Source organism: Manacus vitellinus, unplaced genomic scaffold (assembly GCF_001715985.3).
Source record: "Manacus vitellinus isolate BGI_N305 unplaced genomic scaffold, ASM171598v3 scaffold_70_pilon, whole genome shotgun sequence".
Taxonomy (NCBI): Eukaryota; Metazoa; Chordata; class Aves; order Passeriformes; family Pipridae; genus Manacus; species Manacus vitellinus.
Genome location: NW_021940754.1, coordinates 2,813,599 through 2,841,204, shown reverse-complemented (window position 1 = coordinate 2,841,204; position 27,606 = coordinate 2,813,599). Strand labels below are relative to the sequence as shown.

The 27,606-nt window shown below is 41.9% G+C and overlaps 1 protein-coding gene across 1 annotated transcript in view; it reads left to right on the top strand.

The window, feature by feature from the left end:
- The first annotated feature begins 28 nt into the window (after positions 1-28).
- Positions 29-27,606, top strand: part of CHGB (chromogranin B) — a 72,898-nt gene continuing 45,320 nt past the window's right edge. The window contains exons 1-3 of the mRNA XM_029964379.1: positions 29-153; positions 854-967; positions 2,881-3,050. Coding sequence (XP_029820239.1) covers positions 2,888-3,050 — 163 coding nt within the window. The 5' untranslated portion in view covers positions 29-153; positions 854-967; positions 2,881-2,887. The remainder of the gene's footprint in view (positions 154-853; positions 968-2,880; positions 3,051-27,606) is intronic.

Below are 27,606 nucleotides of genomic sequence, written 5' to 3'. Positions count from 1 at the left end.
CGCCCTGGGTTGCTCTCGTTGTCCTCCACTGCCGAGGGAGCGGTTGTTGAAATAATTCCGTGTCTGCCTGCAGGAAAAGGGGAGAGAAAGGACACCGGGAGGAAGAGAACCCCCTCACCTGCCTCCGCCCAAACCAGCTGAGCGGGGCAGTGGGTAAGGCCAGCGCCTCGCACCCCGCCTGTGATCCACTGCACTTTCCGGGTGTGCTGCCAGCCGGGAAGGCCTGTGCAGGACTGGTGGCGTGCCTTTGGGTAATGCCTGGTAGCATTTCCACCGTTTGAGGGTGGCCCAGAGGAAAATCCGGTTTCCTCCTGAAACTACTCCTCGTTGCTCGCTGAAAATAATTGTGGTAATGGCAGAGGGTGGCAAACAGGATTTGGGTTTTGTGAGCCTGTGGTTTACTCTACAGAGTGGGTTATGTGGCCCTCTTAAAACACGTTTCCTGGTTGAGGTTTGACACAGCACAAGCTATCCGTTGACATCAAGGCGCTGTGAGATAAACCTGTTGGGGAAATACCGCTCTCCACAGGAGGGAGGGAAGGTTGCCAGCTTTAATTTGCTTCTCTGCCTATCTGACGGCTTCTTGTAAAGAAACTCTTGACTTTATTTCTAGAATAGACCAACCCTTTTCCAGGAGATCTCCACTGCTGTCAAAAGCATTCCAGGGCCTTACTAGATGTGCTGTCTCTGATTCCTTTGAAAACTTTTCTTCTGTGCCAGACCCAAGAAACAGGGGTGAACGTGATGACTGACTGTTGACATCGGCTGGCATATGTACTTTGAAAGGTCACACTGTCCATCAGCCAAGTCAGCTGATGTGAAGCATCTAACTGACCTGTTTGTTTCATTCCAGGAAGATGGGATTGACAAACCATGAAGGAATAATGAGGGAATCCTGAAGCAGTAACAGTGTTTGCTCCTGGACTCTGCCCAAGGGGACTGTTTGCATATCAGTGCTCTTAACCAGGTATGGCACAGAGATAATAGTGCCTTTCTTTCATATGCCTGAAGGCCCAGGGCTGAGCCTATTCTCACAAACAGGTCTCACCGTCACTTTTGGGAGTAGGACTGCTGTGTACTTGACCTAGGAGATCTAGAGGGAGCTGATCCAGGGGAAAACTCTTTTTTTTTTTTTTTTATACAGCTGGTTTGTTTTATTTAAACCTGATCAAAAGATGGTTGCACATGTTGTTAGTCCTGTTGTGGCAAGACAAGGAAGGAGACCAGCACAGCAGCTGACAGAGACAGCCAGGACTACTGGAGCCCCATCAATGACAATCTGGTGTCACACCAGCAGCTCCTGTTGCTGTAATTTGCTACTTACCCTTGGAGAGAGAGAATTCATTGGAGTTTTGGTGAGGGTTTTTTGGGTTTTTTTGGTTGTTTGTTTTTTTTTTTCAGACCAGTGACTGAATAGGCAGTTCTCTAAAATATGCTTGTACTTAAAAAGTAGCACACATCATTAACACAATATGTGAGGAAAGTTTCTCCTTCTATATGTTCCTTGTGCACAGATTGTTTGTGTTTTGGGACTTGAAGAGCAAGGGAGGAGAAGCTTCCTTCTGCAGTGACTCATCTAGGGAAGAGGGTTGTGTACTTTGTTTTGGTTTTAACCTTCCACTCCCTTTTCCCTGGAAACTTCCTGTGAATACATGGACCTTGTCCCTCCAAGGCAAGGCAGCTGTTCTTCTCTGGTGTTACAGCCAACATTGCCACTCTTCATCAGTGAGTTGGTCAGCATTTTGAAAGGTCAGAGGTGCATCTTAGCTAGAAGTTTACTCAACACAGAAACACCTGAGGAATGGTGGGGGTTTTGTGGGGTTTTTTTTGGTTTTTTTTTTTTAATCTTCTCATGGGGGTATTGATTTTATTTTTCAGTACTAATCCTTTCGGGGGATTTCTTTGCCCTCTGGGCCTGTAACATTCCTTACTGATAATAACCCCGAGACAAGAATTTGTCCTCTCCTTTTATAGAAGAGAAGATAAATGTGAGCCTGCCGGGTCACAGGCCATTTTCTGACCACTGGATCTGGTTCCTCTGTCCTGTCACTCTTTACTGAAATAGAAAAAGCTCCTGCCCTCCCAAGTTTTTGCATTTCACTTCTCTTCTGCCCCAGACACTTGTGTGACTGTGCTTGGAGCTGCTGGACTGGAACACTTTAGTTTCATCCTCTCCAGAAGAGTTGCCCATCCGCTGCGGCGCTTGATGTAGAGCTGAGTGGCACCAACCCTGTCCTGCTCTCCACCCAGCTGTGTGTTCTTGCCCTCTGTGGTGGTAGATGGGTTGAGGACGCTTGACAGAAGGATGTTGGGGTGTGGGGATGCCTCAACCAAAGCTTTCCAAAGTGTTGTACACAGGGTATACAACATAGCTGCCCAAGTGTCTCCACACCAGGAGGTCTTTGCCATCCCTGTGAGTCTGAGACTACCAAGTTTTAAGATGCTTTTTCTTTCTGCCAGTGAACATAGTCAAGAGGGATTGGTTTAACTTGAGACTTCTGGAAGCATCAGTAGAAAGGGACCCTGTAGAACATATTTCCTTCTGAATTGCCCACATAGTGTACCGTGGAGGGCATATAATCCATGGCTTCCTAGTTTTGGGGCCTATGTCTGTACTTCTGGGAAGCCTCTAAGAAAACCAGGTTTATTGTGGACTCCTAGTTAGCCTACTTAGGGCTGAGGGCTGTTGTCTCTGGGATTTGCCGTTTTTCTTTCTTTACATCTTTAAATTTGCGCTTCTCTTTTTAAATGAAATATAATTGTGCCAAAACAATTTCTCACAGCTCATAAAGTGGTACAAAAATGCCAGATCATTTGTGTTGACTTCTGCTTAGATTTTCATGCTGTAAAAACCCAGCTCAGTTGCATTTATGTCCGCAGTGGGACCATGGAAGGAACGGAGGTGTCACCAAGTGTTAACTCAGAGGAGAGCAGTGTGTTGGACCTTCCATCTGTTTGTGACCTGGCAGAGCTCTTTGTGCCTCCACGCAGCACTGAAAACACTGAGGAACTTTATCGTTCTGTGGATGCTTTTCCCTCTCTGCCCACAGGTAACAGCTTCTGTTTCTCCACATGCTCTTTCTTTAACCGGTTCAGGCAGTGTGTTGTGTGACTAGGTAACTGCAGTCTGGTACTGGTGCATCTGCCTGTTTTTAAGCACAATTTAGCAAAAGTACAGTCTGTTCAAGCTCCCCAGATACAGTGTGGCTGATGAGACACAGAAGAGGAGTTCAGAGGATACTCTCAGCTGCTAATGTTTTTACAACACTCTTTCTTCACATGTAATGTGTTCTCAGAAGGAGTTACTTGAACTAATCCACAGAGCAGTTGTTCAGACATCAGCAGGAAATAACATCACATATTACCATAGTCAGTAAGAAGTTTTTAAACTTTTCCTTATCTTCTTCATGTGCTCATCATGCATCTTCCAGTCGTGAACTCAGGATGTGGCCTCTGTAGCCCATTACTTTAAAATTATAACTGAATGTTTACTTATGCTAATGACATGAGTGTGATGAGAACATCATTTCAACTCCTGGTAGGCAGCAGTTTCCTCACTTGAAAGAGTGCTGATTCCAGCAGAAATACCATTTTAGGTCAGCCACTACTGCCCATTCTTGGGAGTAGTGGTGTATCTGAGATGATAAGCTGACACATGCTCAGTCCTACAGCCCTCAGGCCAGTCAGCTTGAGTACATGGCAAGAAAGGTGAAATAGAAATGCTCTGGCCCAGTGGCACTTCTTGCCTTATATTCATGCTGTCTGGGATGAAGGTTGTATATTTAATATATTTAACATATTAAATATATTAAATATATATTAATTATATTTAATATTGGGGAGGGAAATAAATTCTGGTCAGCAAATAATGTGTGGAGAGGATTTGTCAAGACACCTGAGCCAGTGAAACATCACTGATGACATTTCTGGTTGCTTTAAAATCTTAAGTAGTGTAAAAGTAGAATTTAGTTCCTTCTTACTCTGACACTGGGTGGTTTTCTTTGGTCTGCTTCCAAGAAGCTAGCTTGGAATCTGACAGGTGAGTTTTTTCAGTGGGAATTCCACAATTTTTGCATGCTAAACAGGCAAGCAGTGGGATCTACCAACTAATGAGCTCTGTTGATGTTGACTACTTGCCTGTGCAGTTGTCTTCACCACCAGGTGTGGGACATCCAGAGCTGTAATGAAATCTGCAAACAGTAAATACCAAACCTTGCTTTGGTTTTGCTGTGCAGACCAGGAATTCACACATCTTACGTTAATAATGATGAAAATCTTCTGCTCTTAACCTCTACTTTAAACCATGATACCTATCACATTCCATGATCCACGTTGCATTAGAGCAATAGGGCCTCTGTTTTGAGGTTTTGCTTTATTTTTTGTGTATGAGTGCAATGACCATCACTATGAGGAATGCCCTGAGCAAGCCTTTTCCTCTGTTGTGGGAGAGGAGGATGGAGAAGTTCCTCTGATAGTGAGACAGGCTGGAAGGCATTTGTTTACTCAGATTTCACAAGCCCTGTGGTGCGGGTATGAAGAAATTCTGGGAGCTGTGAGGCAGTTCCTGCAGTGTGTTGCACAGGCACCATTTAGTGTGGCTCAGGACAAGTGGACCTGATTGCTCTGTGGAATGGGGTGCACAGAAGAACTGCATGACCAGTTAGCAGTCCTAAGAGTGTTCTGAGGCTTAGTGGAAGTGACATATGTGGAAATGACAGCACTGGGCAAATCATTAATGGTGCATGTGTGGAATATGTAGCTGAAGCTCAGTCTCAAGGTATGCTGAGAGGCCACATCCTGCCTCCTTGCTGTCTCCAGCACCCCCTGATATCAGTGTGGATTCCAGCTGTGCTGAGGAGGGCAGATTAGGCCCATGAACCCTCTCCTTTTTTGCTTGTTTTAGAGATTGCTCACAACTGAAACCAGTTGGAAATAACTGTGGGATGCATGCTGTACAATGGTTCCTTACTCTGTGCTCCTGGGATTGAAATAACCAAGTATCACAGGATAACCAGCTCATGCTCTGAACATCTTGGTTCCTGTCTCCTTGTAACAGCATCAAACCAATATACATACTCTCTTGAACTCTCTCTTTTGATGCAACTTCAGCTTTCTAAGCCACTGAGTTTGGTCAGTGTGGCAGAAGAGGCAGGAGGAGGCTTTTAAAATTAATCTGCCTGTGTCAGATGTTCTTGGACAAGCAAGTTCTATCAAATGTATCTTGGGAAAGGAAGCTCCTTTACTTGTTTATTTTCTCGTGAGACACTGAGAGCTGCTGCTGCGACACAATGTAGGTGAGGAGAGCAGGAGTGGCTATAGGTTATGTGACCAGAAGATTGCATCCTGGGGCTTGGGCAGGATGGATGGTGAGTCTTCCCATCAAACTTGAAAGGTTTCTGTTAGGGGTGAGGATCTTCCTTAATGATTCAAAAACATTTCCTCTGGGAAGGTGACAGCTTCCTTAGGAAAGGAACAGACTGATGGGACAGGCTGTGTTTTCTGACATCTGCCATGTGAACTGGACTGAGACTGACTAAGATACCCTGCCATCAGTGCCTCAGGACATGGAAGTGGTTATGGGGGTATTCCCAGTGTCTGAGTCACTCATAATAGGTCTTATTAGCCTAAAGAGGCTCCATCACTGCTAATAGAAGATAGTTCCCATTAGCCATGAAAACAGGGCTTTCTGACAGCAGGCATCCCTGGGCAAGAAAACAAGTAGTCCTGTAGGAATACTACTAAATCTCTAAGTTCTGTATAAATGAGTGGTTTTATGATTTGTGTGGAAATGAGGGTTCTACTCTTGCAACAAGCATTCAGACTTTTAGCTTGTTGTCATAGTGAGTTTAAGTGTGTAAGCGGTGATAGACTGAGAAAATTGAATTGGATCAGTGGACCTTTCAGTGTGCTTTATCCTTTTTTGCTCCACAATGGAAAATAGTTTTTAAAAATAAGTTGTTTATTGTTTTTTTAATCTACATCACTCAGTTGCAGAGTTCAGCAGGAACATCTTACTACTTCCTCTGGATTAAGAAAAATTGCCAGCAAAAGTTCTTACTTGGCAGGCAGCACTCAGGTGTGTGTGTGGGAAAGCCTTAAATTATTCAGATTAATATTTCAAAAGAAGCTAATAATGGTTGTTTCCAAAGCAAATAAATCACTCACAGTGTAACTTTTCATTTAGGGCACTGAACCAGAGGGTACCAGGGACAGTGGAAACATAATATTTGCCTGGAAAATTAGCAACCTAAAAAACTGTAGAGAATAGGCGACAGATGTGCTCTACAAGTTGATTCAGGCAGGGTTCTGGCCTCTACCCATGTGCTGTGATCAGCCAGAATTGAGTTTGTCAGTGCAGCCCTGGAGTAATTCTGTTAAAGTCTGGAGGCAGCATTTGAGAGCTCAGCTGTGGAACCACACTTGGGAGGCTCCTGTGTGAAGCATGGCCAAAACTCAGTCCCATCTGCCTCCATGGCCCTTGCCTAGGGCTGATGATCTTGGGGAGATGGGTCTCCTTGTTTGCCCTGTAGCTTCTGCCTTAATCGCTTTTTCTTTGTAATGAAAAGTAATTAAAAAGCTGTGTCCTTAGGAAAATGGATGGGTAGACAGGGTCAGCCAGTGGAGGAAAATGGGGTGGGTGCCACAAGAACAGAGAAAATAAGAGGGATGTGTCTTGGTTTGAAAACCTCCACAGGATGACAGTAGGAGAGGAAGGATGATGCTGGAGAGATGGGGTGGTAAAGGAACACAGAGTTTACCATGGGCTTGAAGAGACCTGCAATTATGTAAAAGCTGGCTAGCTTTTTTTAAAAAAAGCAAAATGAATTAAAGCCAGTTTGGGAGGATAGAGGTGTTCAACCTTTAGTTGCCTCTCCAAAAGCGCTGCTTCTCTTCCTGTAGTTTTCTTCAGGTTTGAGCCCAGGCTTACCTGTAGTTGTTTTCCGTGGACTTCCCTGACCTCTCTAATGCAGTGAGAATCCTAGGCTGCCTCTGACTGTGTTTATTATTCCGGGTCAATCCTTAGTGTTGGTACATAGGTGGCCGCATGAGAAGTCAGCTCAGGGAATTGGCCCAGCTTTCTGGGCAGCCACGTGAATATTTGTGTGGCTGAGATGGGGACAGCTCCTCTTTCAGGCAGCAGCACAAGTACAGCCAAGATACAGTGTCTGCAACATGTCCTGCCTTTCACAGGGGGTTACAGTCTTTGCAGGATGGTGGTTTCTGAAAGTAGTAGTGCTAAAGTATTAATCACTTTTCCCTTTGTGTAGCCAGGCTGTAGGTTCTTTCTGATCAATTGTGAGGGTTTTGTAGGCTTTCTTCAAAAATAGTTCATGTGGAATAAGTTGTGAGAGCTTGGGGAAAATGGAACAGACTTGGTGGCTTCAGGCAAATCAGTGAGCCTGGGCCATGGCACTGCTACTGAAATTGCCATTCAAATCAAGAGGACTGAGCACAAGATTATCCCAGTTTAAAAGTAAAAGCCATCATGATTTTTGGACTGTTATGTTTGCTTTCTGGGTTTTCAGTCAACCAAGCTTCTATGTAGAAACAAAACAGAGATTATCAACCTGTTGCCACAGAACTTACATGCCTGGTTTTGTGGTGGATTGGTGTGTCTTTTATTAGGAACTGGGGAGCGGTGCTAATGTTGGTACATGTGTTCTGACTTGTCCTTAAATGCTTTCTCCTGTTTGCCACGTCTGCTGGCCTGTCAACAGTTGCTTAATGTGTTCTGCAGAAATGGGTTATGTTTACTTTGGAAGTCTGGCGTGGCCCGTGCTTTTTCTGCTGCGGGAGTTCACGAGTCCACAAGTGCTGACGTAAAGGGAGAAAATGAAAGGAGTGGACTTTGGCATGTCAGCAGCAACCTTTCCAAGGCTGACACTTGATGGGTGCTTGGAGGTTCAGTTCAGCCCAGAACTCAAGTGTTCATTACTTGGTATAGAAATTATAGCTTGGCCATCTGAGCTACCAAAAGTTGCAAAATTTCCAAAATGGCTTTTTGTCTGGCCATGCTGAAGACAACCTGAAGGCTAAAGACCTTTATATACAGTCTCTTTAAGAAGTCTCTGTAACTTTGTAAATCCAAAAGGTGCGTGATACTTTATTTTAAATCACTTTCAGACTGAGGCAAAGCTGAGCTAGAAAGAAAGGCTTGTACTTCCACTCTGGGCTGCCATGGTTAGGTACAGAAACTTCTCATCGCTTCCCTTTACCAGAAAGATATAGATCACACTAAGAATATTTTACTCTCTGGCTCTATTTGAAGTGGAGGGTGCTGTACAAAGGTGCTTTATGGTGATGTGAAGAGTCTCCTTTGACTGCAGGCAGTTAACATGCTCTCCCACTTGGAAACTCACTTCAGTTTGAACTCTGGTCCCAAACAACATCAGAATTAATAATTTTTTTTTTAAAACCAATCAATTGGTTTGAAATTGGTTAAGCACGGTGCTTAACTGCCTTGGCCTTGATGAAGAACGTGGTCCCTGTTCTGGGAATTAGAGGATTTTTATTGGTTTTGGTTTGTTTCCTGCTGCCCTCTAGTGCTCAGTGTTACCTATTTCTGATTCCACGCTTAGGGGACTGGCGTTTCGTGGTTCTTTTCAGCCAGTGCTGGGGATGTCTGTCACTGTACAGAGCTCAGTCTCCTGTCAGTATACTGCTGTTCAGAAATCATGCTAAATGACCCCCAAAGCTGACGTGGGAATAAATCTGAGGAGTGTTGGCTGCTCATTGTTTGCTGCATGGATCTTGGCATAAGGTTGCTAATGTTGCCTGATGGTGAAATATTTGTTTTTACCTGGGAACAGCCAGATAATACTTCTATCTGTCACAGTTACAGCTGTGCTGGGATATAATTTTGCTATAGAAGAGTCTTTAAATATTGTTTATGTTATACTTTTGTGGGGCGTGAGTGTAAATTTTTTAGTCTGTCTGAAAGTTCTGGTTTTGGTGGTTTTTATCACTGATACTGGTATAAACATCCAGTTATTTGTCAAAGTGGGTGTTTTGTTTAGCTTGTCAAAACCAAAGAAGCACTTATTTTCAAGTGAATGTATTTGTTTTGGTTTTTTAATTGATGATTTTTAGTCAAGTACATGCTCAAATGTGAGGAAAATACTAGATTTTTCTTAGACTCCAGTCTCAAGAGGAAAAAGAAAGGTAAAATGTTTCAAATGCTAATAATTTTGTATAGATGGTGTGATCCAGTGGGGCAGTGGGCTTGAAGTTATGCAGCTCCACTGAAGTTATGGGCGGGCTCTTTGGCCAGGTAACTACATGGCTCTGGTGAGTTTGGCATCGTAAACTCTCCATATCTGTGTGGCTTGGTTGTGTTGAATATTGAATGAAGCTGCAAGGTGGAATTCATGCTACCTTACATAAAGGAATGCAGGGAAACTGCACAGCACACAAAACAAAGCAGCTGGCACCACTGGGTCACTGAAAGTCTTACATGTTTTGTAAAGTGTTGCATAAAGAATCCAGCCAAATATAAATCCTAGAAGAGAAACGGGCAGTGCTTTATTCTTCACAGTGTGAGGAAGAAAACTAGTCCTATTTTAGGAGAATTAGAGCACTTACATACATCAGTAAGGGAAAAAATGAGACGTGACCTTGCCTCTTAGGCTTTAATGCTTCAGAGCACCTCTCTGTTCTATGAAAGGGAACAGTTTGTTGCCCAACTTTGTTCCTTATAGCATTATCATGGCTCTGGGCAAAAGTGCTAAAGTGCCAATAGAAAGGGTATGGGTTGAATGAAAGTGCAGGATTCATCAAAGGAAATTATACTGTCAGTGAGGTTGAGGGAGAGGCCAGGAATCCTGTGCAAAATGGGTTCTGTTGTTTAATCATCAGCTAGTAGGTTTGGGTTAGTTTTGTCATTATTTTGAAGCTGAGAAGCTCTAGGAGCAGTCCCTGATATAACTGTGGGGCTGGAAGGGATTGGGAAGATGGATAGCAGTGACATCTCCATTGATGTGGAGAATATTTTGTAGGTGTGTGGGAGCTGAGCAGCATTCCTCCTTTACCCCTTGCCTTGGGTCACCATGTTAACTTCAATACGTTTCCTCTTTTTCAGACAAGTTACATTTTTACATGCTGAATTTCTGAATAGCCTTCCGTAGATGCACTTCTTACCACTGAGTGACTATGCTTAGCGTGATCGTGTTGTTTAGATCCAGGTATCCATAAAATTTCCCCAAGCAGTGTGCAGAGGGCTGGGAGAATGTCCTGGCGTAGTGGTGATTTTGGGTGCACTTGTGTGCAGTACGAGACAGTTACTGTTTTTTCTGCCAGGCTTCTTTGCAGACTCTGCAGGAGGGCCATTTTGCAGGAAGACAGGCTTTCCTTCTCTGCTGTGTTCTTTCGCAGCTTTGAGAATCTCTCTTCAGAGACTCACGGGAGAGGATTTCATAAAGTGACCCTTTTTACAGCACCAAAACTTTGACAGTATATCACCATGATCTGGTGTAGAAGCTGTGACACCTAAGAGCAGGTCTTGGAGATGAACACATGAATTGGGAGATGCCTCTTTCCCATTCAGCGGGCTGGATGTCTGGTTCCCTTCCTCTCTTCTTTCTGATGTGAAATCCAGCAAGTGCTGGATCCTTTTTGCAGTTCAATATTCTGAGTTCCGTTGGGTTTTTTGTGCTGTTATGTGTCTAAACAAGGATAATACGGACCAGATTTCAGTGTATTTGTGAATAGTTGGTGCTTTATGTTTGAAACATTGAGAGGCAAAGAAAGAAGTTCACTTTACTGCTGTGGAGAAAAAGGTTTGGTTTTCTTTTTTTAAAGAAAAAAAACCTCAAAGCACAAAACCTTTAGGATGTGTTTTTAGCTTTAAAACCATGCAAGAAGTTTGCATGAAAAAATTCACAGACATAAGAGTTACACGAGGGACAAAGCCCACAGAGGAGAATGGGAACACAAAGGGGTTCAGCTACAGCTCCTGCAGACCCTGCTATTGAGGGTCCAGGTTAGACTTGTCCCATTTTTCATTCTTTTGAGGAAGAAAACATCTGTAGGAAACAATTTCAGCAAAACTCCCAGTTTTCCTTAGCAGCTGGAGAAGAGAAGCTACAAAGCAATCCTGAGGCCTGTAAGCCAGAGTAGTCATTTTTATAAAAAGGACTACAATAATACAGTAATAATACAATAATACAATAATACATGTGAAACATGTTGGTGTGTGCATGAATGGTTCCATTTACTTTGGAGTGCAAGAACTGCTGTGCAGCTGAAATGCACCCACAAAATACTTTATTTTTTCTTGAGGAGAAATGAAAGTACAAGCCATGAATCCTTAAGTAATTGAAATAACTGTGGAAAGCAGCATAGGGGTGCGACTGTTCTTTTACCTGGGCAGTTGTTCATGCCTTTTTTTTATCAGTGTTAGATTTCATGTGAGATTCCCAAATGTTGGCTCCTTTCTTGGATAATAAAGTTGCTCTTTGCATCATGGTCTTGTTGTAGTGCAGATAATGCAAAAAATGACCCAAAGATGTCTGTATCTGTGCTGAGCAGCTATCAAGTGGCAAAAGATGAAATGCCTCTGATGACATCTTACGTAAAAGCATTACCCTTCCCTGCTCTCTGCAGAGTGTGCCTTGGTGTCTCAGCTGCATCATTTATGTGTGGGTGGTAATGATCTGTGAAAAAACCTTAAAAATGGCAATTTAAATCATGAAGGATGTCAGGCAAGGGCAGAACAATGGAAAAGGGCAGACTGTCTTGGACAGCCAAGCTGAGGCCATCCTGTGCCAGCCTGCTAGGATATTTCTTTGGTGTTGTGGTGCTGTGTGGGTCACCCAGCATTTTGGGAAGAAGTACAGTTGCACTGACCTGAAATACATCTGTACTGAAGGCAGAGAACCCAGGTGAACGATGCTACAGAGCTTCCAAAAAACTCTGAACTTCACAGATTTATTCAGATACTCTGGGCATATCACCTCCAGTCTAGTTGTGAGTGGTGTTTGTAGTTTAGAGGGTGATTTGATGCTCTGGTTATTCACACCACACCACATAAATGAGAAATGTCACTCCTCAAGTCTCTTTAAAACCTCGTGTTTCCATGTTAGTTCTTCTAAATACGCTGGTTTGCTGTCAGTGGCTTTCATTTCTGCCTGATTTTTCTCAAGTGTATCCTTCTGGTGAGTGCATGTGTCACCTGTCCTGCACTCAGCATTGCTGCTTGCACTGAGAAGCTTTGCCCTCTGGTGCAGTCCAGGGAAAGACAGCGGTTTGCATCATGCCACACATTGGGAGAGTGTTCTTCCCACTCTTAACAGTGCTTTTATGTAATTTGTCAATGTTACTGCTCAAAACAGCCCCTTAAAGAAATAGTCAGAAAATGTTCCTTCGTTACCAGTTTACAGGGATATCTTAAGGAAGCAACGTGTGCCAGAGCACTGTGTGCCGAAATACTGGTATTGCTTGAGTACTTTTGAGTGTCACTGAGATAAAGTATGCAGTACCTTCATGGCCTAAGCAGTACAGTATTTGTACAGTAGTGAAGGGTGTTCCTTCATTACTCTATTAGCAAGATTCAAGAGTAGGGATTTTATCTTGTATTTTATCAGATTCACCTGTCCTGATATACAAAACACCTTGGAGGACCCTCGGAATCCTAATTTTGAGGCATCTTTTACTCTAGTGATCATTTATGCACAGCCTGACTCTTTTTTTCACTAGGAAGCTTTCACTACGCTTATCTCTGTCACTCAGATGTTTTTTAAGATGTAGAGTGTGACTATATGGTAGAAAAATCTTCTAGAGTTTATTGGACCCAAAAGGCTCTGCACTGGCAGTTGTTGAAGTACTGCAGTAGAAAGCAAGATACATCTGCCCTGATTGCCGTGGTCTCATATTGCTTCTGAATTTATTCCCTGACTTTGAAGCTTCTTTAGGTGCTGCTGTGAACTGGCAACAGAAGAACACATTTCGGGGAATTCTCTGTGCCTAGTGGCAGGGAGGAGCATGAAACAAGTTTTACTGGTGCTGTATTTCTTGCTATGCTCCCAGGACTCTGTTCAGTGTAGAGGGCAGAGTTACTGCTGTGAGAGGATGCAAATTGTTCCTACCCAGTTTTCCATGGCAGATTTGGAGTAAGCTGAGCAGGAGGCTGTGGGCAGGGATGCCTTTGTTTCACGTGCCTGAATAGAGCTTAGGGTGGATCCAGTGCCTGGAGGGTTGCAGGAGATGCTCCATAGCTGTGTTGACAACGTAGGACGTTGCAGTGCTGCTTGGACAGCCATTACCATCTTCTGACTGGAGGTCTTTTCTCTCTGCAGTGATGTGGCCTGGATTAATCCCAGGATTGTGGGGATCATGGTGGAGTGTTTTCCTGGATTTGTGTGTAGTTATTTAGTCCCTGCCTGTACACTCACATGCTGCTCTCAGTGTCTCCTTGCTTCTCCTCTGTAACATCTGGCTTATACTGCATGATATGGATTAAGTCCAGTTGAAATATTCCTAAACCTCACAGCTCGGACTCCTATCACCACTTCCATGTGGGGCATCTGGAATTTAAGCTAGTTTTCTGTGTGTCTTAATTCAAGCATCTTTTGTTTTTGTCTCTTTCTCGCTGAGCTCACTGGTGTGCAACTGATGAGACTGCAGCATAAAAGCGTAGAAAATAGTGACTCATAACCCTTTAGCAGCAGACTGCAAGTATAAAATATAGCACACTCCGTCATCCGCAATGTTTTTTTTAAACAAAACAACATAGGCCAGCCAGTGATTCAGCCTCAGTGCGGGTTATAGCACATGAAGTTTTGTCCTGGAGCCCTCTTGCGTCTGATTTCTGCCTTCGTTTCATGAGCTTAACAACCCCCCACCCCACCCTCCTTCCTCCTTTGTGTTGTGTGCTGTGTATTTCACAGTAGCTGAGCCTCTTGGCTGCCACACGCGCATGTGTGTTCCTGTAAAATCTCCTGCCCAGGCAGATGGAATGCTGTCAGGATGAGCCGTGCTTCTGCGTTTACAGCGAGCCCCCACGCTCAGGGTATATATGTGAAGGGTGGAAGGCAGCTGGTTATTTATTGCCATAATAAGCACTGGCAAGAAAATGACAGTACTTTGTGCTTTGTGCTGCTTGATGTTCTTTTCAGCCTGTTGAGGCATTTCTAGCTATACTCTGTTTATGCTCGTTCTGGATAGAGGTGGAAGCAAGTGGCAGCTTGAGTTTTGGAAGCTGGCTGTATTTTATGGACGTAGCACTGCCTATGTTGTAGACATTATTTTATTCCAAAAATTATTTGGTTTTGTCAAGAAAGTAAGCCCTGTGCATTCCTGCCTTCCATGAGTGCCTACAGACTGTTTTATACATCTCTAAGTAACAATAAGATGATGTTAGTACTAAAGGAGGTCCCAGCTTTGTACAGGCTGCAGTGCCTGGCAGGAAATGTTTTAGGGTTTGGGGGTTTTTGTTTCTTTGTTTGGTTGATTTTCCTGTGGGTGTTTTTGGTTTTTATTTTGGGGGGGAGGTGTTGTATGTATATTTTTGTTGTTTTTTAGTGTGCTTGTTTGTTTGATTGATTGTTTTTTAATCTGAAAAGATGAGACAAAAAGAACCAGAAAAGAGAAGTACACTACAGTGTCTTCTACATGAATGGAGGCTTTGTACTTCCATAGTGGTCTGTTTTATATGTGCACTTCTATCTCAAAGAATTATACAACACTTTTTCTTTTTTTTTTTTTTAACTAAATTTAAATCCAGAAAACTGTAATGATCTTGAGTGGAATCTGAATGTTGGTTCTGTGTGTGTTGGAAGACAAGGAAAAGGAAAGGTAGTAGAATCAAAAGCAAGCACTTTTTACACAGCAGGTAATTAGATTATAAAACTCAGTGCACCAGGAAATCATTGAGACGGAGAGCTCAGCAGGATCAAGGAAGGGGACTGTGCATTGATTTGGGTAATAAGAGCAAGCTAAGTCAATACTTCTTGCTGATAGAAATGTTGCTGAGCTATTGAGTACATAAGATGGTGTTTCAAGGCTTGTGCTAATCACTGTCTAATTTCAAGTGTCAGGTCACACCTGTGAGATCCCCGTTACAACAGTGCCACCTAGAACATACTACACGTGAAGGGGACATAGTACACTGGATATACTTCTGGTCTGATCCTGCCTGGCACCTCCTTCCTTTCCCCTTTAGAGAAGAGTACTCCCATTCTGCAGATGGCAAAGCTGATAGCAGTGCTTTAATACCTACAACTCTTGCCTTCACTGGTCGGTACCTCTTAAGTACTGTTACTTGAAAAAAATCCTTGGATAACATACCCAAAAGCAGAAGCAGAAGGGGATTGTTGGAACAGAGAAGCAGGTAGTGCAGAGTTAGAGGAGGGGACGAACGTTTTTTGGGTCCACAGCTTAGGTTATATTTGTGTATGAGTAAATTTTACAGTGGTATTTTAGTTTGTTACTAAACCCACAGATAGCAAACATCAGAAATATGGTGACTTGTACAGACCTAAGGAATGCTCATCCTTGATATGCTGACCTGGTGCCTAGCCCAAGTCCTTCTGTACTGTTCATAGTACAAACTTATTTTGAATTCAGTGATTTAGGCAGTTATTGTCTATAATGATTGCAGAGAAATATATCGTCTCTACTCCTGGTCATGGTGCAGCACGAGTGGGATCTGTTTCATGATACCTTACATTTCAGTAGCAATTCCTTGAAGGCATGAACTTTCTGCTGAAGTGCTGAATTGAAACAGAACCTGATTTACAGAGCTACCATCTGCAATCCCAGCTGAATTTAACATTGTTCTACATTGGTGCTTCTCTGGATGTCTAGTGAGGTTATTTCTAGGTTAATTTTTCTCCTGATGCAGTCTTAATTAAAATATAATGAAGGCAACAGAAGTTGCAAAATAAAATAACTTGAGAAAATCCATTTTGTGCTGCACCAGTGCTTTGTGGTCGGATGTTTGGTATTGCTGCTAATTATTGTTTTATATGAGGCACGTGTCTAATAGCATTTCTGTGTGTGTGAATCATCTGCAGAGCCTGTGACAGCATTCCAGAAGTGGAGTGAGCTATAGTGGCTGAGACCCTGGGTTTGCACCATGGGTTTCATTCCTGTGTTGGACTGAATGGAAGGAAATATTAGTGTTCTTTAACCCAGCAATTGTGGAATACAAAGGGGAATACGTTTGCTTTGTTAAGAAGTCACATGTTGCAATTAGCTTTCAACAATCCACTGATAGTTAATGGGGAAAGTGATTTATTTCTGATGAGGCTCTAGCTGTTTTTTTTTTTTTATTTTAAGAGAAAGAAGAGGAAATCATTCTTTTGCAGTAGATTAAAAGCAAAAATGAGGTTGATAGTTGGATGTGATACTCAGAATGTAAGCATCATGCTCCATAATTAGCAAGTGTGAAATGCATACCCACCAGGATGAGTTAGACCATGTGGTGAAAGAGGGCGAACATGAGTTGGAAAATGAAGTTCTTCACACAAAATTGGCTGTGCTATTCCCACACACATGCACAAAATATTCAGTCGCTTAAATTCTTCATGATTTGTCTCTTATTAACAATACCTGGCAATGAAATATTTGTAGGTGAACTTTCATGTTCTGTTATGGATTAGTTGACTGCTGTCTCTGCAGCATGCTTAAGAGTTGGTCATGGAATGAGGGAATGTAAAACCTAATGGTATCTTGCAGGCAACAATCCATCTTTAAAAAGTGCACGTGGCTGGATTTAATACTTCCATCTAGTAACCTGCTTTGTTACATCCTTAGTTTACCAAAATCTTCCTTCCTCTAGCACAGAACAAAACCCTGTGCTGTTTCTAGATGCCAATGTCTAACTGTGTTTGTGTTGAAGTGTTGCAGCCAGTGCTTTCTGGGATTATATCAATGGTTTCCACACTCTCAATCCTCCTCTTAAGTAAACAAACAAACCAGTTTTACCACTTCTTAAGAGTAAGATAATTTCAGAAGGAAATCCTTCAGAGAAGATCTGGCAGGAGTCTATCCTGCTGGTTTACCTTTTCTCAGCTGTACACTACAACCAGAATTTGCCTTTTTAAACTGGTACTAAATGAATATGTAGTGATCAAACTTAGCCAAAAGCTCTTTGCAGCTAAGCCATGGAAAGAAATGCATTATTACAGAGCTGTACTACTGCAGCTAGAGGCAAATTTGGCCTCCTTAGAAATACTACAATTCTCTGTGCAGCAAGATCCTGCTCATCTCACTTCCTGTGGGATCTTGGAGCAGATATTATTAAGATCAGAGTAATCCCAAAACAGTGGGATGGTCAAATTTGAGAGAAGGCAGGAGGCTTGCTTTGGTTCAGCAGCTTTGCTGGAGGTATTTAATCTGAACCTTCCCAGCTTTTTGAAGCCCTGCCAGGCAATAGCTGGGCCCTCCCTTTCTTCTCACCTCTCAAACAGACCTCCATAGCTTTTCTCAGCCAGTGAGTTACTTCCTTGTTGAAGGACTCTGGTTCCCTCGCTTGATTATTGCATGAGAAAATAATCAGGCTTCACTGCTGTTTTGGAAGCTGTAATGTGTCTGGGGTTTTCCTTTAGCAAAACACTGTTTATTGCCAATCTGAAAACAGTTGTTTTCTCTCTGAGGAACCAATGTGTTCCTGTGGATTTTTTTTTTCTCTTCAGGAGACCATAATATCCCTAACTGCTCTTGCTTTAATGACTAATGAAGCAACAGAAGTGGCCTGTTGCTTGAAACTGAGGTGGAGAGTTTGGATGTCTGAATATACCTGTGCCTTGGCTCCAATACTGTTTCCACCTGTGACAAAAGAAAGGAGCAAGCAATGGAGCAGAACCAGGGCCCATCTTCTTCAGCAGTGTAGGGACCAGCCAAAGACTTGAACTTTGGGTGAGTAATGCAGGCCCCCACTGCTCTGCTTGCACAGCTCACTGCTGTACACCCTGCCCACCAGGCTTTCTGTCTCTGCACTTCTACTTGCACAAGAAGTAGTAATGCTGTGAGAATAAACACTCCCAGGACTATAAAGTGTACGTGATTAGAAATATAAACATATCAACTATCAGCTCAATAATCCACAAGCCCTTCTGCCTAGAATACTTTACTTGGAGTCCAGTTGTTGTGGAATAATGCACCTAGAAGGATGTATTGTCCTTACCTATGCCACATTTCTTTGGTAGGAAGTCTGCAACAGCGAGAGGAACCAAAATGGACAAGAGATAGTGCACTAAGTAGGACCTTTTGGTCTCTGTTTCATCTTCTCATGGTTGACCATAGATCTGAGTGATGCTTGGGCTTGCCAGATAGGTTGTTACCATTTAGTGCATGTTGTCAAACATAACTAATTAGGCAAGAGCTAAGCTACTTACAGGACTTAAATGGTATCTAGAACTATATCTGGTTGGTCATAACTCACTAAATTGTAATATAGTTGTCTCTGCCTCTTCTTGCTGCTGTTAGTAACCTAGAGAAGAGGTTAATGTTATCAGTTCTGCATCTGTGCTATTGTGACTATGATTATTTAGCTCTTGCTTTTCTGTAACAATATAGCTCTGTCTTTTTCTATAACACTTTGCCCAAAACCATCTCTGTTTTTCCTCTGTGAGTGTTTGTGGGAACATCTCCCGTCATTAACATTAATGTGAACATTCCCTAGAGCTCAGTGCAGTCTTTAAAACATGTCCAAAGTGTGCTTTGGTGCATGTCAAGTCCTGCTTAAAGGCAAAAAACTAAGACAAAGGAGATTCAATAAACCATCTGCTGTACCTCAGCTCTACCTTGATACCTCTTGGCTCTGGGTGACATACATGTGGCATCCTGGAGAGTGTGTGCATCCAAAGGAGAGCATGGAAGCAAGTACTGGTGGCTTCATTTTGTGTGGTGTCTTACTCTGTAGATGCCTCCTGAAACCACACTGCTCAGTGCCCATCCACCTGATGGGGATGATACAGTTAGTTCATTCAGTGGATTAATTTGAATAAATAAAACCTACTGCACTTTTTTTTTCTGTGTGGAGGTCCAGACACTAAATGCACTGCAGATGAGGGCAGGTGGAGGGGCGTGGGTGTGGATGCTTGGAAAAGAGTTCAAGCCTTGCTATAGTCAGCAGTGGTCTGGGAAACAACATTGAGAGAGTTAATGTGGGGATGTTGGTATGTCTTGCTAAGTGCTTTGTCAAGACTGTGGATTTAGAGTATTGCAGAATATTGTTACCTAGATGTTCTGCTCTTGGGGCAATATTGCAGAATGAAACAGCACATTAGCTGTAAGAGAGTATTTTACTGAAATACTTCTTAGCTTGTTTCCTGGCAAAAAACTTTTCAAATATTCTCCCTTTCATATGTCTCAGTAATCTGTTCATCTGTTTTCATAGTATTTTTAATATTTTTACAAAACTGGGGAGTGTTTGTTTTGTTTTTTTTAAAAAGGAAATTAAATTGCTTTCAGCTTGGGGCCTTTCATTAGACACAGTCTGTAGCATAGGTCTCTAGCATCAGGAGGTCCTGATACTGGGCTGTAATTGAGTTTTGCATTCTGTCTGAGCAGAGTTCATCTCAAAAACTAAAATCTGAGGGAAAAAGTAATTTGTGCAGATGGTCTTCATAAAATAAAGGCAGATTAAATCTCTACCTGTCACAGAATTGCTCTTGCAGATGCATCTGCTGCAAAATAATTACCTCTCTTGAGCCCAGTAAGCTAATCAATGTCTTTTGTTTGTGTCTGCAGTGGAAACAATTAAAAGCTCATTTCCTGTTTTTTAGGTAAACTTACAGATTCTCTGATTTTTAGGGATAATTAGATTCATTTTGATGTGTATCACAGTCCAAAGTGTTCCTGTTGGACAACTAGCTGTCTGTAATATAATTTACCAGGATGTAATTTCTTTTCAGTCACTTTTTTAACTTGACATGGTCTTTTGCTAAAGAGTTCAAAATCATTTTGTCTCCTTCCTTGTAAATTGCATTTTAAAAGCTTAGGGCTCTTTGTACAAACATAAGAAATGCCATTATTTGCATTTATTTTGAATTTTCTTTAAATTAATTTTCTGCATCATGAGAAAAAAAATCTGTAACATAGCTGAGAAAATAAACACTGCTACTACCTTAGTTGTAGTCTATGAAAATCTGCCTTGGGAGTCTGATCTCTCAAACACAGTGAGATGTGTGCACTGGGTAAGTGCTGGCAGGTAGAGAGGGCCTCTCTGAGAGGGGCAGTGGATGTTAGAAAGCAGCTACTGGTGATGCCCCTTAATTCCTGGAAGCACGTGTGAAATTCCCAGGGGACTTCCACTGAGGGATTTGCAGTAGAGGTTTTACTCCGTGTGATTTGCCAGGTCCATCAGTATGGCTCAGTATCATGTTGTGGGTTCTCGGGGGGATAGATCTCACCCCTCCATGCTGCAATTCCATGAGCAGGCTGGACAGCAGTAGACTGGAATGTGGTGCTGCTCTGCTCATGGCCCAGAGCAGCAGAACCTGCATCTTCCCTGGGATCAAGGCTGCCAGGGAGCACAGGGATGGTGTGTGGTGAGTCTGTTTTCTGCTCCGAAGGCTGCCTTGGATCCCGGACCAGGCGAGCATCGCACCTCATGAGCTGTTTTAAGCATGGAATGCTCATCACACAGCTGAGCTCACAGTGTGAATGGTTTGAATGGTGTGAATGCTGCCACGAAGGGTGACACTTGGAAAGGAAGCAGCACAAGCTGATGGCATCATTTCTGCCAAACCTCTCTGCAAGGTAGCAAACCTGCCTTTCCTCCTGCTTTGCACAATCCCTGCTCCACCAGGACAGGCCACTCTTTTACTATCTTCAGTTTGACTCAGTGCTGCCTGTAATGTGTCAGTGTTTATTGACCATGAGCAGATTTAAATAGCTTTTCCCTGTGCCTTCTTTTCCTTGTGGCTTGGCAGGAGCATGAATAAGCCTTCATTGTTGAGGTGAAGGTTAAAAAAACCACCCAAACCCCAAAAAATCCACAAGGTCTTTTAAGCTCTATATAGTACATGGCAGTGATGATACAGTTGGGTTTAAAAGGAGGTAACAAGATCACACCCCATGATTAACCTTGCATGCCTTCTTTAGGATGGCTTCACTTTGCTCTTTGTGCTCTGCTTGCCCTTATATGTTGGCATTAGATCACAAGTGCTGCTGTCACTAAAATACACCTTTTGCCTCCACCTCTGTTTAAATACCTTAATCTCTGAATTGTTTCAAGACTGTGCTGCAGCAGACCGACCTCTTGTTTTTTGTTATAAAGAATAAGTGACAGTAGCTACAGAGGGGGCAGTGAGCCTCTGCACAGACAGACGGATATTTGTTTTATTTTAATTCTCAGTGACCTTTATTTTATCCTGATTCAATTGCTTACTCAAGGGCACCAGCATTTTTTGTACCTTTAATGCATTAAACATTTTTCCAACTAAAGGAAGCATCACATATATCTCTTGTTTGTCTTAAGAGTCACGATTAACCTTCAGCAGTGAATGTGCCCAAGAGGAAAAATGTGAAAGTGGAAAGTGGATTTGTTTGTGGAGTGGAGAAAATAAAAATCTCTTGTGCTATGAATGTACCAGTTTTAAACCCTCAGAGCTGAGGGATCCCCCCGAAAAGTCAATTTTATTTTCTGACAGCTGTTCCTGACTTAATTTAATTCATGGGAAATGTACATAGCCACCTTTTTTGTAAGTTAATAATGTCCAAGTCACTTTTGAATATGAGCATTTTCTGATATGCTCTTGTTTGTGTACCTTGTTTAAGAGACTCAAGTGTCTGTACACTGTGCAGGAGTGTCCTCTGTTGCAAAGGTACTGAGACTTTGCAGATGGCTTGTGAGAAAATGAAAGAGATTAAGGAAGCAGGTTGTCTAGGTAGTGGAATACAAATTAACTACTTATATCCTCATGTTGTCCACATTTGATCTGAAAAAAACAGCAGCCTTTGAAGACCAATCCCAAAACTTGAGCTGAAAATGTTCACTGAAGCCTTTGTTTCAGAATTCCCTGTTTTATTTATAAATAACACAGATGTATTTACTACAGTCACAGAATCCAATCTGTTTGAATTATTTTTTCTTTAGGCCTCCTAAAACAAAATTCTTGAGCTGATCATGAACTTTAGGGATTAAAAATTACCCCAATATATGATCTGCTAATTTATCTGGACTGTCAAACCCCACCCACCAACCAATGTCAAATAAGAACCAGGAGATTTTAGCTTGTACTGGAACACAGCTGTCAGGAATATCTCCAGTTCAGATACAGGGAGTTGACCAGTGGTAAACTTCCCATTTGATTTGAAAAATGGAATCTACCTTCACTGTTAAGGGTCTGTTTTGTATCATACACATATCATACTATCCAATTATATCATTGAATAAAAATGTCAATTTTAAGGCATTCACTATGTTAAATATTTGCTTTTTCCTTTGAATAGTTGAATGGCTATATTAATATGATTAATATTATTAGTTATGTTTGTATTAATGTTTACCAGGAGGTGCTAATCAGTAGTGACTTGTCATTAATTCATTGACATTTTTAAAAGAAGAGGAAATGTTACTCTATGTGTGAATTTTCATTGTTCAAACACCACTGTGAAAAATTAGATTTCACAGCAGTTGGCAGATGTTTCCATTGCTGGTGTGAGTTTCACAGTTTGATCAAAATTATCTTAAATTTTCTGTATTACTTTTAGCCACATTATAATTTGACTATAAGTAGAAATGGTCGATCAAGATTTGCACAGCTCTGTCATGCCAGATTTCTCCTTTCTCCATCACTGAGAAGTAGTCTAGCAGTTCAGGATGTGCACATGGATTTGGAAAATTTACCTGGTCCCAGACACTCCCTGAACAGTTTCAGGGCCTGGATTGATTTTGCCTACCTAGGAATGATGAGCTACATGGATTTGAAGATACTTTGTTAATGAAACCAAGTTTTCAGGTTTCTGTAACCATTTTGCCCCTTGTTTCAGTTTCTACTTTGTAATGGCTCTCGCAACTTGTCTGGTTAACTGGCTCCCCAAGAACTGAAAGTAATTAAATACCACCCTAATGGGGTTTAATTTATATACACTTCTACCTTCATTTCAGTGTAGACTCAATCCAAAATGTTCTCTTTTCAAATTTTTTTTACGTGGGCCAGAACCTTTCTCAACAAGTAGAGCAATATCCAGAAACATGTTGTCCTTCCCCCTGCTCCTTAAAATGTACATCCAGAATGGTCAGATGTCTTCACTAGTTGAGATTAGAGACAAAAAGCTCCCAGATTTGAGCGAGGCCACCATATTGAAAGAATTTTTTGTTTCTTAAAGAATCCCCATCACTAGTCCAAGATACCTTTAAACCCATCTAACTGGGGACTCCTGGTTGCATGCCTGGTAAGCTGGGTTGGTTTCTTTAGGATGTTCTTTAGGAACATATGTATTTTCTTTAGGATCATAATTTTCATGCATTTAGCACCTGTGCTGTAGCCTCTGATTATCTGGACTCTCTTTTATCTGTTAATTGCCCATTTGTTCAGCTTTACTCATGTTTATTTTCATAATTTTTATTACTTGTCTTTTTTCCCCCTCTGATACTGTTTTGGAGAGAGGAGCAGTTGCAAGTGGTTGCACCTCTGTTCTTATTCAGATGACAGAAGAGCAATGGGGATTGCTAAATGCCCCAGTTACATTGGTAACTTCACATTTGAAAAAAAAGCCATGCAATTTTGGGAATCTGATCAATAAGCTGCGAATTCTGGGCTTGCTGGAGTTTCCCCATATCTGTCTATCTGTTTCTGTAGTCTCTCTAGCCCATAATCAGAGAACAAGTTATAAACAAACATGAGCATAATTCATCTCACCACTCTGTTAGAAGTCATACAAACACTCTCACATCACCTCAAAAAATAATTGGTGTGTTGTTCTTTACTATTTTTATTTATATTGTTTAATATTTATATATTGCATTTATACATGCAAATACCAGATGGATTATAATTTTTAAAGTTGTGTCTCTTTCCCTGTCCTTCTAATTGCATGATTATTTTTGAATGAAGTAGGTATTTTCAGTTAGGCAATCTTATGGCCTAAGGTGGGTGAAAATTGTTTCCTCTAATAAAGGAACATTTGAATTGCCATGACTTTCTCTGGTTTATCTGTCCTTCTGTTCACCTTATTTTGCAGGAATGAATTCATGTTCCTCTCCACAAGTGTTTGTGATCATTATGAGATGTTTTCAAACTATGTGTGGCAATGCAAGATCTTAATATCTCTTGTGTGGCTTAAAAACATCTGAGACATAGAAGTGTGGTGAACAATTGGGTGGTTGCAGTAACTGTTTGTCAGTAGTTGAAGGTGTTACTAAAAACTCCAAGGAAGTGCTTCATGCACAGCACCAGGCTCTTTCCTGATAGAGTGTGTGCAGCCTCTCAGGAGAGCCACATTGGTGCAGAATTGCTGTGGGATAATAATATGCGATGGGCAACATGGAGTTTTATTTTGTTTGTTTTGTAAACAGGATCTGGGCTCTCACGTGCCTTCATAGTTTGTCCAAAGTTGTGCCCACAATTAATTCAGGTGAAATGTTTGATTTGGGGCAGAACCTAGAGGTTTGAGTGCACCCAGATCTGCTCATGGGTAAGAAGTTTTCTTAAAAAGCGGGACTGGTAGGCTGTGCAGCCAGTTAGAGAGATGCAGACAAGTCTGGAGTGACTGAAACCTTTTACTGTCTGGCCTTTAAGGGCAAAGCTGAATTATAGCAGGGAAATGCCTGCATTGCCAAGCCTTTCTCGTGACTGGCTGAGAGGTCAAAGTGAGGAGATAGGAATGGAGACTGCTCTAGTTGCTTGCTCGGTGATTTTTCTTCTTTCTGGCTTTTAAAGTCACACTGCTTTTTAAGGACTTTTTCCCTTCTGCTCTGCACTTCAGGTTTTCTTAATCTGTTCAGAGGCATATAAAGTATCACAGCCATGACACCACCTAAGGAAAGTTTGGCAGGGGATTGCAGCCTATTGAGGGCCTGAGGATTCACTCCCACTGCACTCCTTACATTATAACCATTTCCAGTTTCAGTTTTCAGGTGCTTGGTTTGGTAGCGACAGACTGCAGAAAGCTGACTGATTAACGGCAGAAGACTTCTGTTCAAAACCTAATTTTCCATCAAGCTGGTTCTGATGGAAGAGATTTTCAGTGATTCCCTAAACAGCATGTACATAATTAAGAAAAAGCCCTTGTGATTCTCAAGCCTCCAGCATTTGTGAATGGTCTATGAATGTGCCTGTTGCTCTAGTCTAATAATCTTTCTATTCATTATTTCGTTTTAAGTAATACTGCAGCAAAATTAGATGTCTTGAATGTTTATTCAGTGTACTTTCAGAGTGGCAAGCCAAAATGTCACAGGCTAGTGATGAACAAATATCTCTAAGTTATTAAACTTGTATTTCTTGCTTGCTTCTTATTGTAATCTGTTCAGTTTGCATTTTCTGTCCCTTGAAAATTTCCTTGATGACTGATATGTCTGACACTCTGATTTTTTCAGTGTGAGGATGTTTCATTTATTAGCCTGTGGAAAACTCATAGGTGGAGATTGGTATCTTGCTTCCATTCTTATTTTTGAGTCTGTTTTTTTCCTTTTTTGATGGGTGTCTGATGCACAAGCTTCCTCTGGTAATGCAGAAGAAAAAAAAGCCCCAAGCTGTGTGATCTCACAGCCCACACAGCAGGGCTATGGAGAGGACAGAGATGTAGGTCTGCTCTTTCCGTGCCAAGGCACTCCAGGCTGGCACACCTCTGCACAGCCTGTTCCATGCATGTAGTCACATCAGGCCTGCAGGGAGACTGGGAAAATGCCTCGCTCTACCTTCACATCTTCACCAGAATATCAGTAGTTTTCTTTACCTTTGTACCTGCTACTGGCCTGTGCTTTTTAAGATTATTTCTTTGTGGGTTTTCCCTGCTTCTGCTTCTTAAACAAGAGCAAGCCTTTCTGTGTTTGTCTGACATGCAGCATATTTTCAGGAGCATGACACAGACAAGAAGCATGGTTCTCAGATCATCTTGTTGCAAATAAATTCAGGAAACTATCTCTTCAGGTGTTCCTCTGTTGTTCTTCATGTAAGATCAGTCCTGACTGGAGGTAAAGACCTTTGATCTGCAGAAGTACAGACTGCACATGTTCAGCTATTTCAATCCCATCTAGAGAGAATCAGTCCATCTGTAAGCATTTCTTGTAGCATTCCCCACACTTGTGCTTTTGGCCTTAAGACAAAAATGAAAGATCAGGACCTTAAAATCTGAGAACCAAGAGGTACCTCTCTTGTTTTTCTGTTGTACAACTTGCAGTGATCTGCTGAAGAATTAGTAAAGTTAAAGCTTAGATAACATTGTTTTCCAAAGAACTAAAATCTCTATGGCTTCTTTTAAATTTGGTAAGAGCATCTGTGTATTCAGCGCTCCTGAAAAATCAATCCACTGATTTGGGATGTGAACCTAAATAATAAGTTGACAGAAAGTTAACAAACTCCCACAGATGCATTTGGCTAAGAGACACACAGGTGTGCAGGTTAGAGGGAGTAAAGAATTGGGAGGAAGTTGTGTTTAAGCCAGCCTGCACCTTCTTCTGCCTTATGTGACTCAGTTTCCTGCCTCCATAGGTTTTAGAACATTTTCTCTTCCCCCCCAGCAGCTGATCTGTGGTACCCAGGCATCAACTCCACATTGGGATTTAGGTTTCCAAGTGCAGGGCCTCCCATGAACATGACTAATGAGGCTGTTATAGGTTGTAACTCTTTTCTTCTCAAAAGTATTTACAAGTAGTATAATTTTGCCTACAATTCAAGAGGGATACTTAAAAAATACCTTGCTTTGCAGTGTTTTCTTGGTCAAAAACTGCACTTCTGCCTATGATTCTCATGTCACTTGTGTCCACAGTTGTGCATAACTGGTTGGAAGCAGAGCTGAAATGCCTGTGAATCTCTCCAATGGAAACTATATTTATGTTTGTGGGTGCTAACTTTGTCATGAATTGGACTTTCAAGTGCTGTAATGGCAAGGGAAGGCAGTGTACACTGAACAACACCCCACACCATCTCCCTTTCCAAGTTCACACAATCTTTAAATAAAGCAAATATTTTGCTAATTTTTATGTGATATGTTGGTCTTCTAGTCTGTTCTTCTCATTAAAGAAACACTGTCATGGCAGGCTCTTCCTCTTCTATTTTAGCTGAATGAATAGCATCATATTCTGGGAGTTTTCCCCAGGCAAACTGTCATGCATGCCACTCTGCAAGGAGATGCAGAAGGTAGAATTTTTGTAAAGTGATTTGAGACTTGAGCAATTGATCTCCAGTGAGAGCTGTCTGCTTATTCCTACTCCTGCTAAAGGCAGGAGTAGCTGAAGATTGTTGGTCCTCTTGCTTTCTGAAAACGTGTAACTGAATGAAAGGCAAAGTGTTTCATATATCAAGAAAGGATATTGCTTTGGGTTTTCTTTTCTTTTTTAATAGTTGTGAATACAGTGATATTGTCTTACTCAGTAATACTTGTGATCTGTGGCTGCTTCCTGTCATTGTCAGTGGCTATTACTGAATATTTCACAGTAGGTGGTGGTTCCCTTCTCTTTATTTCAGCCCCATCCTCAAAAGTGGGTGTTTGCAGCAC